Here is a 17,778-nt window from a genome sequence, read left to right on the forward strand (position 1 = left end):
CATATTTAAACTCTTTATTAATTTGTTTCATTATTATAAATAAAGGTTAAATTATCTCTAAGGTCACTAAACTATTAGCTTGATTTTATTTCAATCATTGAACTAAAGAATTTATCAATAAGGTCATTAAACTATTGACTTGGTATTAACCACTAAACTTAAAATTTTCAATTAGGTCATTAAATTTTCAATTTGGTGTCAACTATTAATGGAATTATTGATATGTTAATTAAATAAATTTATATGATAATACATGGGCAAAAGTTGCCAAATAATGTGGTTTGGGATAATTTTTCCTAGAATAATCCAGTTGCAGATTATTTCCACATCTAGGGTGTTTTCTACAGTACAAGGCTAAAGTCTCCAGGATTTCTCGGCGTCTTCAGGCCAACCAGGAAGACTCTAAGATTTCTCGGCGTCTTCAGGGTTTCTTCATGCAATGTAAAAGGCTTTGGGAAATCTTGGCATCTTCAGCACTGTTGCATGGCGTGGAAAGCTGCATGGCGTGGAAAGCTGCATGGCGTTGAAAGCTGCATGGCGTGAAATCTCTGCATGCATGCAGAGCTTTGAGGATCGGGCGAAGCTCTGCATGTTGGTGTCATTATTGGGCATCAATAATGGTGTCATTATTGTGCACCAATAATTCAAGCCGGTCAGATTTATAAATATGGGGTGTTGGGAGTTCGGGGGAGAAGGGTAGAGTTAGAAAAGAAGGAAAGAAAGCTTGCATGGCCGAGAGAGAGTAGGGGGAAAAGGAGATAAAAAAGTTCGAACAAAGGAAGAAATAATTCGAATATTTGGTAAGTTTTATGTAAATTTTATTGTTCCATTATTTTTATTTTAAATTTGATGTGTATATCTTTGTTAAAAAACCAATGTTTTTATAGTTATCTTATTTATTTGCATTGTTTTTTTCCCGATATTGTTATGAGCTATACAGTTTATGTAGGTTGCAGGTTTGAAAATCGTATATGTTATAAGTTTTACATCTAGTGCTTCTGTGGCTCTTTTTACTGATATTCCAGTACCGAATTCTATTTTCTAGCTTCACAAACTTAATCGTATTTGAGTATTATTGTTAATTTAAAATTTTTAAATTTAAGTTTGATTCCTATTTTAAAAAAATAATTTAAATTTTTCGTATATTTTTTCTCATTAATTCCTATGAATAAAATAAATAAATAAATTTTTATCGTTAATAGAATTAAAAAATTAAACACTTCAATAAAGCATTTGTAGTAGAAATTTTAAGATATTTAGATGAACATATTTGATTTAATATTTGTAGTAGAAAAATAATATTTATTATAATGACAAAAAATAATGACACTGGTAATTAATTATCCATTAATAACTCGGGTAGGTTGGTGGTTATTAATTATCCATTAATAACCCGAGTACATTAGTGGTTGAACGGGAAAAATATAATGAATTAGAGAGTAATAAATTCGAAGTAATAATAAGTAGTTATAAAAAATCCGAAGTAATAAATTTAATATTTGTAGTAGAAAAATAAATTTTATTATAATGACCAAAAATAATTGCAGCATTAATTATCCGTTAACAATATCAATAGGTTGGTGGTTAATAATTATCTATTAATAACTCGGGTAAGTTGGTGGTTGGTGGTTATTAATTATCCATTAATATCCCGGGTAGGTTGGTGGTTATTAATTATCCATTAATATCCCGAGTAGGTTGGTGGTTGGTGGTTGCACGGGAAAGTATAATGAATTAGTGAGTAATAAATTCGAAGTAATAATAAGTAGTTATAAAAAATATGAAGTAATAAATTTAATCATTATTATAATGTAATCATAGTATTTAAGCATTACTTTTTAAAAAACAAATTGTTAACATATTTACATTTATTAATTATAATTTTGTAAATAATTTATTTTCATTATAATTATAAATGTAATTTATTCTGAATATCTATATTTTTACGTGTAGAGAAAATGAGCAATAAATTTTTCACGATTGTCCATTACAATGAACATATTATGGAAAATGAGGTCGGAGTTATTTTTAGTCTGAAACACCTATAAATATGATGTTTAAAAGGGACATCAAATTTGTAGAGATGAATGAGATGATAGAAAGAAAAATCCGAGCTAAAGTTGATGGTTTGAGGTACAGATTTATGGTATGTCCCAATCCTGTCAGGTATGTTGCAGTACCACTTCAAGAAGATGATGATATTAAAACTATGGTTGAATTACATGACTCAACAAATATTCCAATTATTGAGTTATTTGTTGAGTTGTGTAATATATCTAATGTGTCTGGGTCTTCAAGAAATGCGGTTGGAACTTCATCTCAAATGGCTTTCGAGAGTCATTTTGATAACCTAACATATAGGTCAATGAACAACTTTGAGGAGATGTTGGAAAGTGCAAATGAAGTTGGTTGAACATCTGGAGTCGCATAATATGACGCTGAAAACCGCTAGGAAGAAATACTTGATGATTCCAGTGAAGATGAAGAAACTGGGGAACCCCTTTTAGCTGAGGATGATGATATGTTCGATGGTGATGAAGCTGATATCAATATTGATGAATATCCGACATTGTATTAACCTACCCATCACATGCAGGAAATTGATTATGAAGCAATGAGGGCACCTGAATTCCCTGAGATGCCACATTTAACTTCAGGCTACATGATTGAATCGTCAGATAACTTTGGTGAATTATCAGTTGGGAAGAAATACAGAGGAAAAAAGAAGTTACACTAGCGATTAAAGAGTATTGCATAAAAGCCCATGTAGATTGCAAGGTTGCAGAGTCCAACCAGAAAACTCTGTACGCGAAGTGTGTTAAATATGGGCTCGAGTGTAAGTGGCCGATCAGAGTGTCCAAAATGTAGAGGTAAGATGATTGGGGTCATCACAAAGTACAATGATCCATACACAAGTTTGCAAAACTCTATCGAACAAGACCATCGACTATTGGACTCCGATATAATATGTCAATATGTGAAGGTGTTGGTTGAACAAAATCTAAGGATCCCTTGCTAGGTGTTAGTTGCATCTATTCGAGACCAGTTCGGATACAATGTAAAATCTAAGGAGGTTGATATATTGCAATTGGGATACATCATACAATGAGTTACCTGATTTGTTACAAGCTATGAAACAATTCATACATGAAACCATCGTGAAGTCTCAGACCATGCCTGCGTACAACCGAGAAGGTCAACTTCTTCAAGGGAAGAGAATATTCCATAGACTCTTATGGGCATTCAAGTCAAGCATAAAAGGTTTTCCATTTTACAAACGTATGGTCCAAATAGATGGTACGTGGTTATAAGGTCAATACAAACATATATTATTGATAGCAGTTTGCGCAAGATGGTCAACGAAATATATTCACAATTGCATTCGCCATCGTTGAATGAGAGACAACAGAGGCTTCAGACTTCTTTCTGACTAATCTACGTAAGTATGTCGTCCTAGACAACATTTCTCTTCAAACTATTTTAGTAAATACCTAGCGATTGCTCATCGTACATCATTTGTTTATCATAGACAAGGTTGTCGACGACGGTAGTCGTTAACGATCGATGACGGAAACCATAGTGACCAATGATGGTGACGAGTGACTGTCAATAACCGAGAATTTGATTAGATTTAATGGTTAAATTGATGTTTTATCTAAAGTTCAAGGATTAAGTTGATATTTTATCTAAAGTTTAAGGTCAAATTTATATTTTATCTAAAATTCAGAATTCAAATTAAAATTTAACCATTTTACTAAAATATTACGCTAATGAACTAGCGGGAATTAATGTGCAAATGATTAAAATGTAATAAATCGATAACATAATTAATCAGAACGTAACTTTCTCACAACCAGGGATTAAATAAGAGAAACAAAAAACAAAGAGATAATTCTTATAATTTACCCAAACTATTTTTACCCACAATAAAACCCTCGTTTAACCTCAAGAAACACAGGTGGCGATGATGTGAATGCACTCCTGTCAAAAATTAACCCTCGAAAAGACAACACCCCTTCAACCCTCGTAACAATTATTTTTAAGTAAATTACGCATTTAATATGTAAACTATTAATTTTAGACTTTTTAGTATCTAAATTTTTATTTTTTTTAAAATCATACCTAATGTTAGTTTTTGTTTCATTTTAATACGCATCGCTAAAAATTTAACATATTTAATACCTAAACTATCAGTTTTGATCGATTTTAGTACGTAAACTTTCAATTTGTTTTAAAACTTAATGTTTTTCACAGAATATTAATAGAAAAATAAAAACTAAATATTAGATATTATTTTAAAAAAATTAAAAGTTTATATATATTAAAATAGATCAAAATTAATAATTTATATACTAAATACATAATTACCCTCATGTTTTTTTAATTTGTTCTCTCCAACCAATCTTAATCCAAGCAACCAAACCCCCCCCCCCCATATTCACCTATAAAATCCTCCCTCACACACTACCTTTCCCATGCTTCTTTGATTTCACTTTTTGGTCGCGCGCGTCTTATACTCTCGGTTTCTCCTAGCGTTCCCTTTCACCAACCAGCTAAGTGTTCTTCATTTTCTTCTTCCTTTCCCGTCATCGTTTTTCATTTATGTTTCCCGATAGATCTACGGTTTCTTTTGGTCCTTTGTTAATTTCCGGCAGTTGATTCTCACGCCCGATCTGCAATTTGTAAAACAATCTCAATGTTTTTAGATTTTCTATGAACTCAATCCTCATGCTGCGAATCCGTATTCTTCACTCGTTCTCGGTCGTCTTCCTTTACTGGTTCTACGTTTTCTCGTGACTTAGCACGTCTTTGTTCATCGATCTTGACTTGAAATTTAAAATCCCTTATTATCATTCAATTTCTCAATTAGAATTTAAATACGAAACCTTCTCTATATGGATCCTATGCAAAGGCCAGCGAGTTCTTCCTATTCCGATATTCAATACGCAAATATCGACGAGAGGAAAAGAAAAAGAATGTTGTCGAACCGTGAATCTGCGAGGCGGTCGCGTATTAGGAAGCAGAAGCAGCTCGAAGATTTTTTTAAAGAAGTGAGCGCTTTGCAGAAAGATAACGGTCAGCTGTCTGAGAAGATCAATGTTGCGACTCAACGCTATATCGAAATGGAGAACGCCAACAACGTGTTGAGAGCTCAGGCAAGGGAATTGACGGAGAGGCTGCGGTCCCTGAACTCGGTGCTGCACATTGTGGAAGAAGTCAGCGGGTACGGAGTTGATATACCGGAGATTCCGGATTCTCTGATGAAACCGTGGCAGCTCCCTTGTCCGATACAGCCAGTTATGGCGTCGACCGACGTGTTCGAGTGCTGATGGAATAATCATAGACCCTTTTATAGTTCGGCAGATGTGGATCCTTCATTGGAGTAGTTTGTTTTCAAATATCTCAAACCTTTAAACGATTATTATCAAATGATTAAGAATCTTTCAAATAAATATTCCCTTATAATCATCCAAACACATTAAAAATATGTGGATCCTTCGTTGGCGTTTGTGTTTTTGAGTCATTTGTGCTTTTAGATCTATGCAACTCTCTGATAATATAATATGTAAATTAGAAGTATGTTATGGGGAGTCTGTTGAATTGGGATTCTGGTTTCGTAGGATTTTCTACTATGGAATGTTGGTTTTGGATTTCAATGCCTTGCTCTTTTGTTGTCAATTTCTTTGAGGTAATGTGTTGATTTGGATTAATTATTGGTTAGAGACGTAGAGTAATCGAATGTTCGTTTGTATTGGCCTCAATTGTCGGAAATAATGCTTGTAATGATGTATTTGAGCCAATCAAGCAATTAATAATAATAATAAACCAATCAAACAAGTAATTGGAAATGATAGAATCACAAGTAATTAAAACATGGAACCGAAATTTAGAAGGCAAGTAGTGATATAAAATTATGGCCTAATGATATTTTCTCTCTTAAATTTTTAAAAATTATTATTTTTATATATTATATATTTTCTAATATTTAAATTTAAATTTTTTAAATTAAACCAATCTATAAAAATAATAAATTTTATTAAATTGATGTAACTATTTTATTTTTACCAATAATGACTTCTTATATATAAAAATAAGAAAAAAGAAAATATTAAAAATATACAATATATTTCAGTATTTAAAAGATTGCAAAAATTACAAAAGTTGAAAAATATGGAAAAGCAGCTTTATTTTAAGTTGCGGATGAAAAAAATAACTTTATTTTAAGTAGTGGATAAAAAAATTCAGTAAACCGGAATTTATTGAACTGAATATGGAGGGTATTTCCCATTTCAAAATTATCAGGATACCAGCTGTCATACGTTACTTATAATTTACAGTTTTGTCGGAGTAGGTCAAAATACATTATCCAAATTTGTTTGGAGGTGGAAATGGAATTGCCACATTAATCACGTTGGGTTTGTACGTCCTTTATTATATTATAATGTATGCAATGAATGAATCAATAAGCATATTGCATACGATTGCAACTTTCACGTTTTATTATAACTTAATTCGCCGCTTTCCCTAGGTTTTTCCATATTTTCTTTTTCTTTTTGAGCCGCATTTTTATTTATTTTTTGTATTATGTATTTATTTATTTATTTATTTTTAGTTTTCAATAATCCTGCGCGTGCAACACATTTTCTTTGTTTTTATAATATGTTTTCGTCTATCTTTTAACATGTTTTCGATCATTAGGCCGTTCTTTTTGTTTTTTTTTTGTTAGGGTGGAATTTGTTGGAAAATAAACTACTACAAAATGAGGCATTAGCACTGACTAGAAATATATAAAATGAAATATATAAATCAAAGAACCGATCAACCGTGTCGTGGTATTAATCATTGCCTTAGAAGTGAATTCATCCTTATGTGTGTGATCACTACAATGGACGAATGGTCTCTCGAGATTAGCATGAATCTCCAAATTTTTTACCACCGAAAGATGAAGTGGACTCTTGTAGTACTGCTCTTCTATTAACTCAAAACAATACTCAGAAAAGATTTATGAAAACTAAAAGAGTGTTTCCAAAGCAAACATTTGCTTAGGATAATACAGAAATTCTCTTGTAGTGCCATATGAAATGGAAAATAAACATCCATATATAGTCTCGACATAGGAGTTAAATAGTAAAAGATCCAATAACAATTACAAGGTAATTAATTATTACAAACATTATTTTAATGACTATAAACTATATTAAATATTTTGTAACAACTATAAATGGTAAAATATAGATTGATAAATATTTTCTCAGAATGATCTTGTCTAAAAAAACACACACACACAAACCAAATCGGACCACGCCGAACGATTCTTACCCAATGTGAAATTCTTTGTATTACCAACATTCCCCCATTAATACAAAAGAGTTCTTTCGTAAAAACGAGAAATTTGAAGTTAAAATACGAGAAGAGCAATAACTAGATTAATTGCTTTAACATTATTGAACATTTCTTGAACTAGTACATAGTGATGATGAGTAATTATTCTCTTAGATAAGTGAACGAATCTTAAATTTTCTAAGACTAAAGTGAACTCATAACACGAAACTAACATCTTTTTCCATCGAAGTCCTCGATCTCAATGTGTCTATAAAGTATATATACGAATATATATATATATATATATATATATATATATATATATATCTTTCCTCCGGATTCTAGTAAGTGTACTTGAAAAACAACCCAACGTTTTAAATAAGTTTATCTCAACATAAATCGCCCGAATCTAGGCTATGAAATAATTAAGAGCTTTTACAACAACTCATCCTCACAATAAATAAGGTGAATTCCGTCAAGTTCATTTTAAATGAACCACCGAAACTCTAGGATAAGAAATCATTAAGAACAAATACTCAACCTCTTTAATCAATGAATTCAATAAGTCCTTCTCAAATAGGATCACCAAAAAGCTTGGGTTTGAATTTAGGCATAATATCAAAATTCACCCTCAAAATTTACTAAAATGGTCATTTTGCCACTTATTATATTTTTTGGAACACTTTCCCCCAACATTTCATTTTAGGTAAAATTTGATAAAATAATCACTTTGTCCCTTATTCTTTTTTCTGGGGCATTTTTGCCCTTAACGTTTCATTTTAGGTTAAAAACTCTTATTTTGTAGCATTAATCGTATGTTAAATAATAATTTTCATCTATAGATGGAGCTTTTTGCCCCAAAGTGAAGCATTAGGGCCAAAATGCTCCAAGAAAAAGAATAGGGGTCAAAATGACCATTTTTGTAAATATTGGAGGCTATTTTTGGTATTATGCCTTGAATATATTAAGAGTTTAAGAAAACTCATCATCTTTAGCGACAAGTTCATCCATCCATTCGCTATAAGACTACCCACTCAATGTTGGGTTATGAACTTATTAAGAGTAGGTATTCATTCAAAATGAATAAATTCATCAAGTCATTCTCATTAAGACCACTTAAATCATCGACTATGAATTTATTAAGAGCAATAAAGCTATCATGTGCATGTACATTATTCGTAATAGGAATAGAAAGAAATAAATGAACATTATGAGTCTTTGCATGACTTCGTTTGATCACATTGAACTTAGATAACTAAGTTGAGTATCTACCATGAATTCCTCAACCAATGGGATTTAGACACATCCCCTCGATGAATCAAGAACCAACTTTTAACTTTAACCTTTGGTAAACATATCGTCTAGGCCCCACTTTGACTCTAATCATCATTTTAAGACACCTTCGCATATCTAATTTTTTAGAATAGAAATAAATCCATAAGTGTCTTGGACAATGCGCAAACAAATTTTCCTTACACATATACTCAATCATATTAGAGTAAAGTTTTTTATGAGTTTTAACCATAAAACTATGTTTTAACAAACTCAAATCTTGTTTACACATGAGTATATTCTCAAAATTTTGAGAAATTACTATTCATTATTATTAATATGCATACTCTTAAGCGATTATGAAATTCCTTATATCTTTTCAGTAGTTATTAATGATTTTTTCTCATTATTTTTTTTTATTTTCCTAGTTCTTTGTAAGAAGTGTTTAGGAATTTATACAAATATTTATGAGGAGTTTTAACTTTTTCTAACAATAGGAAAAAAGTCCCGAGTTTATTACAAGAGATTTCAACATAACTCCTAAGATAGACCATCACTTTTCTTTCCTATACTTAGAAAAATAACTCAAATAGATTTAATAATTACAACTAACTTTTAGTAGCACTAGTGTCTATCACTTTTTATTCATATTATTTAACATATTAGGCCTAAAGAGACATTTACATATTTTATTTACTATGACTAAATTTGATATTCTACTCTATCAAATTAATCTCCACTACTTTAACTCTACACTAAGTTTAAAGAGATCTTAGCTCATCATAGTATTTTATAAATTTGAATAGTGAGCATAATAATGAATAGTGCAACATATGTATCTAAGAAAGAGAGGTGGTGCACTAGGCACGATCAAATACCTATCCTTCGTTGAACCAATCATAAACATGCACTTTCATAATCATCACACTATTTTTCAATAAACTATTTATGAATTTTCTCTTTATTAAGGTCTCTTAAATAATTACGCTTGATATTGTTACTCTCAACAATATCTTATTAAGCATACACATTTTGGGCTCACCACTACCTTAGCCTTAGTCTTAGTCATTTTATTAGTGGTTTATTTTAGTCTATAATATATCCACTAAGTTTTAAAGACTAACTTAGAGGCTCAATTAAACCAATTCATGTATCATTCTAAGCATGAATTAATAAGTAACAAGTCTAAATAGTTTAACCTTGCATGTAGAATCATAATTCCCAGATAGACTTGTTTATTCCCACCATGTCTGCAACTTCAATCTTTGCATCACCATCGTTATCCAGAATGACCCCTAAATCTATCACGACAATCACTTAATCTCAATTATCTTTTTCGATTCTTCTAAAGTCAAATGAAGATTATACGTGGTTAATCATGAAAATAACTTACTGACAGTAATTAAAATAATTTACTAACAGTGACAAGATCCTTATCCTTAGGATTTTGGTTCCTTATCTTCAAGAGATTATAGGAAATCAAAGCCGAATTTAATAAGTATTCAGTTAGAAGAATCTTCTCAGCTTCACTAGCTCCATATTTCTCCAAAAATTACATGTCTTGTGTCTTTACAAATTTCTCAAAGAAAATTATTAGTACGGCAAAAAATATTCACAATTATTTTCACCTTCGTTTCGAGGAATTGTATAATCTTACCCCCACATGGAATAAATGATTTCATATATCCTCATGAACCAACCATAATCCGAGGCAATATACTATTTCATATTAACTCATAAAATCATATGGTTAATATACCAATAGATACCACTTGTTAAAATGATATTATAAACCCGTCTATACATGCATGCCTCCTCTAAAATAAAATTAAAAAAAAATCTTTTAATGGTTTTAAAAAGCTATTTTTTTTATTAAGTTAAGGTGGTTATAAAATAGTTTTGGTTCTAAATACTCTCAACTATTTGTCAATAAATGTTTAATCACCCTTACTGTAGTCGCTGATGCTTGAACCCAGGATCTCGAGGAATAACAATTATTTCTTCGAGATAGTTTAGTTCATTCTAAAAATTTATTAGAAGCTATAAATTCATTAGACCTTAATAAAGGAGTCATTAAAACATAATTTTTATTGTACATATAATAGCAATATATATCCGATCAAACTGCTTTCCCCCTATGTGCTTCTGGCGATGAGTCCATTCTTCACGTTTTAAGGGATTGTCCCTGCATTTGCCACTTTTGGGAGATGATGGTTCCTACTTGTGCTCTTGGATCTTTCTTCTCCATGAATCTTAGTGAATGATTTCACTGGAATTTAACCTCTCATTTTCCTTTTTCTGAAAACAATATCCCTCGGAATACTTTATTTTTCATCCACATCTGGCATGTCTGCAAAAATTGCAATGACTGGGTTTTCAATGGCTCCAATCTGCCTGATAGAGAGTTGCTGCAAAAAAGTTTAACTTGGGCTCGTTTCTATAGTGACAGAAGTTCCTCGAATGCTAACACTCCTTTGCTAAAAACGATTCAAAGGAAAGGTCCTGATGTTGGGTGCTATTGCTTGAACGTTGATGGTGCTACTTCCGTGAACATGCATTAGCTCCTTTGGAGGACCTATCCGAGACAAGGACGGAAATTGGCTTCCTGGCTTCAGCAAACGAATTGGTGTTAAAATGAATAATACCTCAGCTTTTTTTTTTCACACACATTAAATTTACAATTTTTACATATTTATACAGCTTTACTAATAAGGATAACAAACTAACTAAATATCTAACCACACTAACAAGAAACTATTTACAATTGATTTCTACACTCCCCCTCAAGTTGAAGGATTAAAACATTTTTTATCCCCAACTTGCACACCAAATGATTGTGTTGTTGTATCCCAAGTGCTTTAGTTAAAACATCAGCAAGTTGTTCTGCAGATGGTATATATTCAACCTTGATTATCCCTTCTTGTATCTTTTCTCTAACAAAATGACAGTCTATATCAATATGCTTGGATTTGCTGAAATTTGCAAAGCTGCTTTACTATCACTGTATAACCTTGCTGGTCGTGAGATATCAACTTGTAATTCCTGCAAAAGAACATTCAACCACACTATTTCAGCTGCAACAACTGCCATGCTTTGGTATTCAGCTGAAGATCTTGCTACTGTATTTTTCTTTTTTGATTTCTAGGATATCAAGGAATCACCCAATTTTATACAGAAACCAGTTACTGATTTACGTGACATAGGCCATGAAGCCCAATCCGAATCACAATATGATATCAATTGGCTCTTGCTTGCTTTCTTCAATAATATCCCTTGTGTTGAGTTAATCGATCGACGAAAAAGTCAAGAGGGGGTGAATTGGCAATTAAAAATTTGGTGGAAGCTTTTACAGAAAATTGAAAATATTTGCACATCAATTTAGAGTGGTTCGACTTTCTCAACCAAAGTCTATGTCCATTACCTTAGCTATCCACACTAAGGATTTCCAACAAATTTACTAATTTTTTCTTTCTTTTGAGGACAAAGAGTAACCTTACAACTCCCTCAAGAATTATACCCCAAATTCTTGAGCACACTCTCTCCCAAAGAGAAATACACAAATTTCGTAAACTTACAAGAAAACCTTACAAGGTAAGATGTTTGCACAATTCTAGAACAAAGAAAGAACACTCAAGAATGAATACAATTTGTTGAGTTAATCGATTGACGGAATTGGCCAAGAGGGGGTGAATTGGCAATAAAAATTTTGGTGGAAGCTTTTGCAGAAAATTGAAAGAAATTGCACAACTATTTAGAGTGGTTCGACTTTCTCAACCAAAGTCTACGTCCACTACCTTAGCTATCCACACTAAGGATTTTCCACAAATTCACTAATTTTTCTTTCTTTTGAGGACAAAGAGTAACCTTACAAACCCTCAAGAATTATACCCAAAATTCTTGAGAACACTCTCTCCCAAATAGAACAATACAAATTTGCAAACTTACAAGGAAATCCTCACAAGGTAGATTGTTTGCACAATTCTAGAACAAAGAAAAGAACACTCTAGAATGAATACAATTGAGCACAATAAGTGTTCTTGAAAGCAAAATGAATATTGAATGAAAAATAGGCTTGAAATGCTCAAACTTGAGGTTTGATGCTTTCTCTTTGATTCTCTCTTGATTCTAGTTACTTGATGTTTCTTGTTATTGATCAATGGCTTCTAAGCTTGGTTAAATACACCTTGAATCACTTCTGAACTTTGGGGATCATTAATGAATATAATATAGCCGTTTTAGTGTGAAATCAATTAATAAAACAGTTTAGAGCGTGGGGGAATCGGTACCCCTTAAGGGGAATCGGTTCCCTAAGTGTAAAATTCAAATATTTCGACTGTTAAACAGGGGGGGAATCGGTACCCCCTGGGGGGAATCAGTTCCCTCCGTGCATACTGGAATTCTCAGAGCCAAACCATTTAGGGGGGGAATCGGTACCCCCTTGGGGGGGAATCGGTTCCCTCTGAGCAATCTGGAATTTTTGGCTTTGAGGTGGTTCGAAATATTTTGTAAAATCGTTTTGAAATTATTTTAAGATTAAAACTTAATTTTACACTTGAGTAAGGATTAAAAATGACATTTGAAAGATTTGGAGTATTATTTTGATATTCGAATAATTATATCGAATATACTTAGAAAATCTTTTTGGAAAATCTTAAAATTCATTTAACTTAATTTGTTATATCGAAATATCAGAATGTTTTCAATAATCTCCCCCTTTTTGATATAACAAAACATTTTAGTAATTTTAAGATTTTGAAAGCAAGTTTTGAAATTACTCCCCCTTACTCTAACACTTCTCCCCTTTAAAACACTTTAATATTTTCCCCCCTTTTTGTTAAATCAAAAAGACTTTTAAAACAAGGTTTTGAAATCATTTATCCAATTGATGATAAATATATATATAGCTTAAGCTGCTAAGATCACAATCAAGAGAAACGTTAGCCATTAGTTCCGTAATTCAATATTCATAAATAATGTGGAATGACAAAAATTGGTCATAATGCAACTAATATGTAAATGATGCAAAAATAAACATTAAGCTCAAAATGAAAGTTAAAACCAAACCAAATATATAAGCATGTAAGTTCAAATATTCAATTATCCATTAAATTCAAACATCCAAAATAAAACAATCCATGGACATCAAAATGTTTCACAATTCAAAGTTTTGAGTTCGGGATGATAAATCCATTGGCCCGTTTCCTTATCCTTTTTCAATCTTGCTTTCTTCAAGGAAGTAAGATTGATTTGGTTTTGAAGCGGGATAGGAATATCAAAAAAGACCCTAAGACCGAGTTTGATAAACAAATTACTAAGGAGACAACCATAAACCAAGGTTTCTATATTCTTGGAAGGAATAGTATTTATGGAAACTCACTAAAGATGATATGTGGCAGATTAATCTTCTTTTTATGTTGGATACAGTATATCCACCATATATCTATGTTCCTAAGGGAGGAGTACCTACCTCCGGATGGTTTAAACCATCAAGAGATCATATAATGAAGGAATCTATCACGATTAGTTCTTAGGGTACTCTCAATATCCTTAGACTTATAGGTTGAATCCACAGTCTCTTTTTCATTAAACCTGAGTTATCTAGTCTGAAATGGGTAGCGATTGTGCCGGAGTCAATAAAAATGAATTGTCCTAAAAGATAGGATCGAATTCCTATAATTTTATATCGGCGCTCGTTCTTCCCGGATTTTGTATGACTCAAAACAAGTATGGTACATATGGTATAGATCTTGTCTACGACTAGGTACATGAAACAAGAGTTCAAAATGGTCATATTTGGGTTATTTGGATTGGGTGGAGGAATAAGAGGTCGGTTTTGACTTGAGCGACTAGACAATGTCCTAGGCCGTTTAGGATTTGACATGGTTTAAGAATCGGAATAGAATATGTAACCTGCAAATTTAAACACATGTATGCAATATAATCAAACCAAAAACTCAAATGAATCCTCAATATTTCAAGTTTCTCTAAACCGAATACTAAAGGGAAATGTTTTGAAAAACTATTTGGAAAATAATGTTTGAAAAACATCATATAACCAATGCCCGATGTAATGTTCATCTTAGAACTAATCAAAACTAGTCCTAAGTTCAAAAATCAATGAAATAGAGGATTTTGAAATATTATCTTGAAAATTTGGATTTTATGAGAATGTGATGTTGTTTGCAAGGATTAGAAGTTGAAGAAAGATCTAGTTCCGACTTGTATTTGATGATTTTGGCAAAAATGGAGATTTAGAGAGAAAGAGAGGATGAACGACGTTTAAGAAAGAAGAGAGGGTTTGAGAAAATATTGGGTTTTGCTCGTGTTAAAACCAGAACTCCATGGGGGTATCGATTCCCCTAGGGGGAATCGGTTCCCCTTCAAAGGGGGAATCGGTTCCCTCATGAGGGTATCGATTCCCTCTGCACCAAAATGCTAAAATCCGATTTTAAACACACAAAATGCTAAATTAATTTTCTCTAGTGGTATTGGTAACTCATATATTGAAAATTAATCATGTTCAAACAATCAAATTAATCTTTAAACGATATTTGAACATAAAATTAATTTTTCATCAAGAATCATAAACTCCCCCTAACTAATAGCAATGAATGCAATCAAATATTAGCATTTTTCATTTAGTCTTAAAAGTGCTAAAATTATTTTAAACATTGAGTGAAGATAGGTCAGTTAAACCTAATTCTCTCCTAAGTGTCCAAAAACGTTCCTTATCTAAAGGTTTTGTAAAGATATCCGCTAATTGATATAAAGTATCAACAAATTCTAGAACTACATCTTCCTTAGTGACATGGTCTCTAATGAAGTGATGTCTTATTTCAATGTGCTTAGTTCTAGAGTGTTGAAAGGGATTTTTAGTGAGACAAATAGTACTAGTATTGTCACACTTGATAGGAATGGTACCTACTTCAATTCCATAATCAAAAAGTTGTTGTTTCATCCATAAAACTTGTGCACAACAACTACCAGCTGAAATGTATTCGGCTTTAGTGGTAGATAATGCAACACAATTTTGTTTCTTTGAAAACCAAGAAATCAACATATTTCCAAGGAATTGGCAAGTACCGGAGGTGCTTTTCCTATCTAATTTGCATCCTCCATAATCCGCATTAGAAAAGGCATGAAAGCTAAAGCTAGAGTCTCTAGATACCAAAGTCCTAAACTAGGAGTGTCCTTAAGGTATCTAAAGATTCTCTTAACAGCTAGTAAATGTGATTCCTTAGGACATGATTGAAATCTAGCACATAAGCAAACACTGAACATAATGTTTGGTCTACTTGCAGTTAGATAGAGCAAAGAACCAATCATTGACCTATATAATTTAACATCCACACATTTACCTCCTTCATCTAAGTCAAGCTTTGTTGAAGAGCTCATTGGAGTGTCGTGAGGTTTGCTATTTTCCAGTCGAAACTTTTTGAGCATATCTTTGATGTACTTAGCTTGATTGATGAAGATGCCATCTTTTCTTTGCTTGATTTGGAGTCCCAAGAAAAATGAGAGCCCCCCATCATGCTCATTTCGAATTCACTTTGCATTAGCTTAGAAAATTCTTGGCAAAGAACATCATTAGTAGAACCAAATATTATATCATCAACATAAATTTGAACTACTAATAAATCTTTACCTTTGTGCTTTAAAAATAATGTAGTGTCAACCTTCCCTTTTGAAAAACCTTTTTCAATTAAAAAAATTGACAATCTTTCATACCAAGCTCTAGGAGCTTGTTTTAAACCATAAAGCGCTTTTTAAGAACATGATCCGAAAATTTTGAATCTTCAAAACCTGGAGGTTGTTCCACATACACTTCTTCCTTTATAAAACCATTTAAAAATGCACTTTTAACATCCATTTGATATAATTTAAATTCATGAAAACATGCAAATGCTAATAACATTCTAATTGCTTTCATCCTAGCTACGGGAGCATATGTTTCATCATAGTCTATGCCCTCTTCTTGAGTATACCCTTGAGCAACAAGTCTAGCCTTGTTTCTCACTATATTACCACTCTCATCAAGCTTATTCCTAAATACCCATCTAGTACCTACAGTAGATTTATTACTAGGCCTTTCAACTAATGTCCATACTTTACTTCTCTCAACTTGATTTAATTCTTCTTGCATAGCCATAATCCAATGTTCATCATTTAATGCTTCTTTAATATTCTTAGGCTCTATGCATGAGATAATGTTCACCATCCTTAACATAGTTGTACTCTCTTGGATAAGATACTTCCCTTTCTTCAATGGTTCGATTCTCTAGGGGATCATCCCCATCTTTGATTTCTTCCTTTGATGATGATTCTCCAACGTCATGTCTAACGTCATTTATATTTATAATCCCTACATCATCGTTAACACAAGAATCCTTCCTCGGAAGGGGATTATCATCGAAAACAACATGTATAGACTCTTCTACAACTAAAGTTCTTTTATTAAATACTCGATAAGCTTTAGAATTTAAGGAATAACCCAGAAAAATTCCTTCATCACTTTTAGCATCAAATTTGCCAAGGTTTTCTTTACCGTTGATCAAAACAAAACATTTACATCCAAAAGGATGAAATAACTAATGTTAGGCTTTTTATTTTTGAAGATTTCATATGGAGTTTTCTTTAAAATTGGCCTAATCATTACTCGATTTATAACATAACAAGCGGTATTTGTGGCTTTCGTCCAAAAATATTTTGGCAAATTATTTTCACAAAGCATGGTTCTAGCCATTTCTTCTAAAGTTCGATTTTTCCTCTCAACAACTCCATTTTGTTGAGGGGTTCTAGGAGCTGAAAAATTATGGCTAATACCATTAGAATTACAAAACTCAATAAATCCAAGATTTTCAAATTTAGTGCCATGATCACTCCTAACACTAGTTATAGAGTAACCTTCATTTTGGATTATTTTTGAAAATGTGATGAAATGTTCTAATGCTTCATCTTTAGTACTTAAAAATAGAACCCAAGTATATCTAGAATAGTCATCTACCAAGACAAATGCATATTGTTTTCCACCCAAGCTAGTAGTCCTAGTTGACCCAAAAAGATCTATATGGATCAATTGTAATACTCTACTAGTTGATACGTCATTAATGGATTTAAAAGAAACTCGTTTTTGTTTTCCTTTAGCACAAGCATCACAGATTTTATCATTATCAAATTTTAGTA

The 17,778-nt window shown here is 32.0% G+C and overlaps 1 protein-coding gene across 1 annotated transcript; it reads left to right on the plus strand.

Moving 5' to 3' along the window:
• The first annotated feature begins 4,527 nt into the window (after window positions 1-4,527).
• On the plus strand, window positions 4,528-5,657 carry LOC120136786 (bZIP transcription factor 53-like). The gene has a single exon (XM_039152745.1). The coding sequence runs from the start codon at window positions 4,896-4,898 to the stop codon at window positions 5,328-5,330; it is 435 nt and encodes a 144-aa protein (XP_039008676.1). The 5' UTR covers window positions 4,528-4,895; the 3' UTR covers window positions 5,331-5,657.
• The last annotated feature ends 12,121 nt before the right edge of the window (window positions 5,658-17,778 follow it).

This window comes from Hibiscus syriacus, unplaced genomic scaffold (genome assembly GCF_006381635.1).
Source record: "Hibiscus syriacus cultivar Baekdansim isolate YM2019G1 unplaced genomic scaffold, ASM638163v2 tig00110637_pilon, whole genome shotgun sequence".
Taxonomy (NCBI): domain Eukaryota; kingdom Viridiplantae; phylum Streptophyta; class Magnoliopsida; order Malvales; family Malvaceae; genus Hibiscus; species Hibiscus syriacus.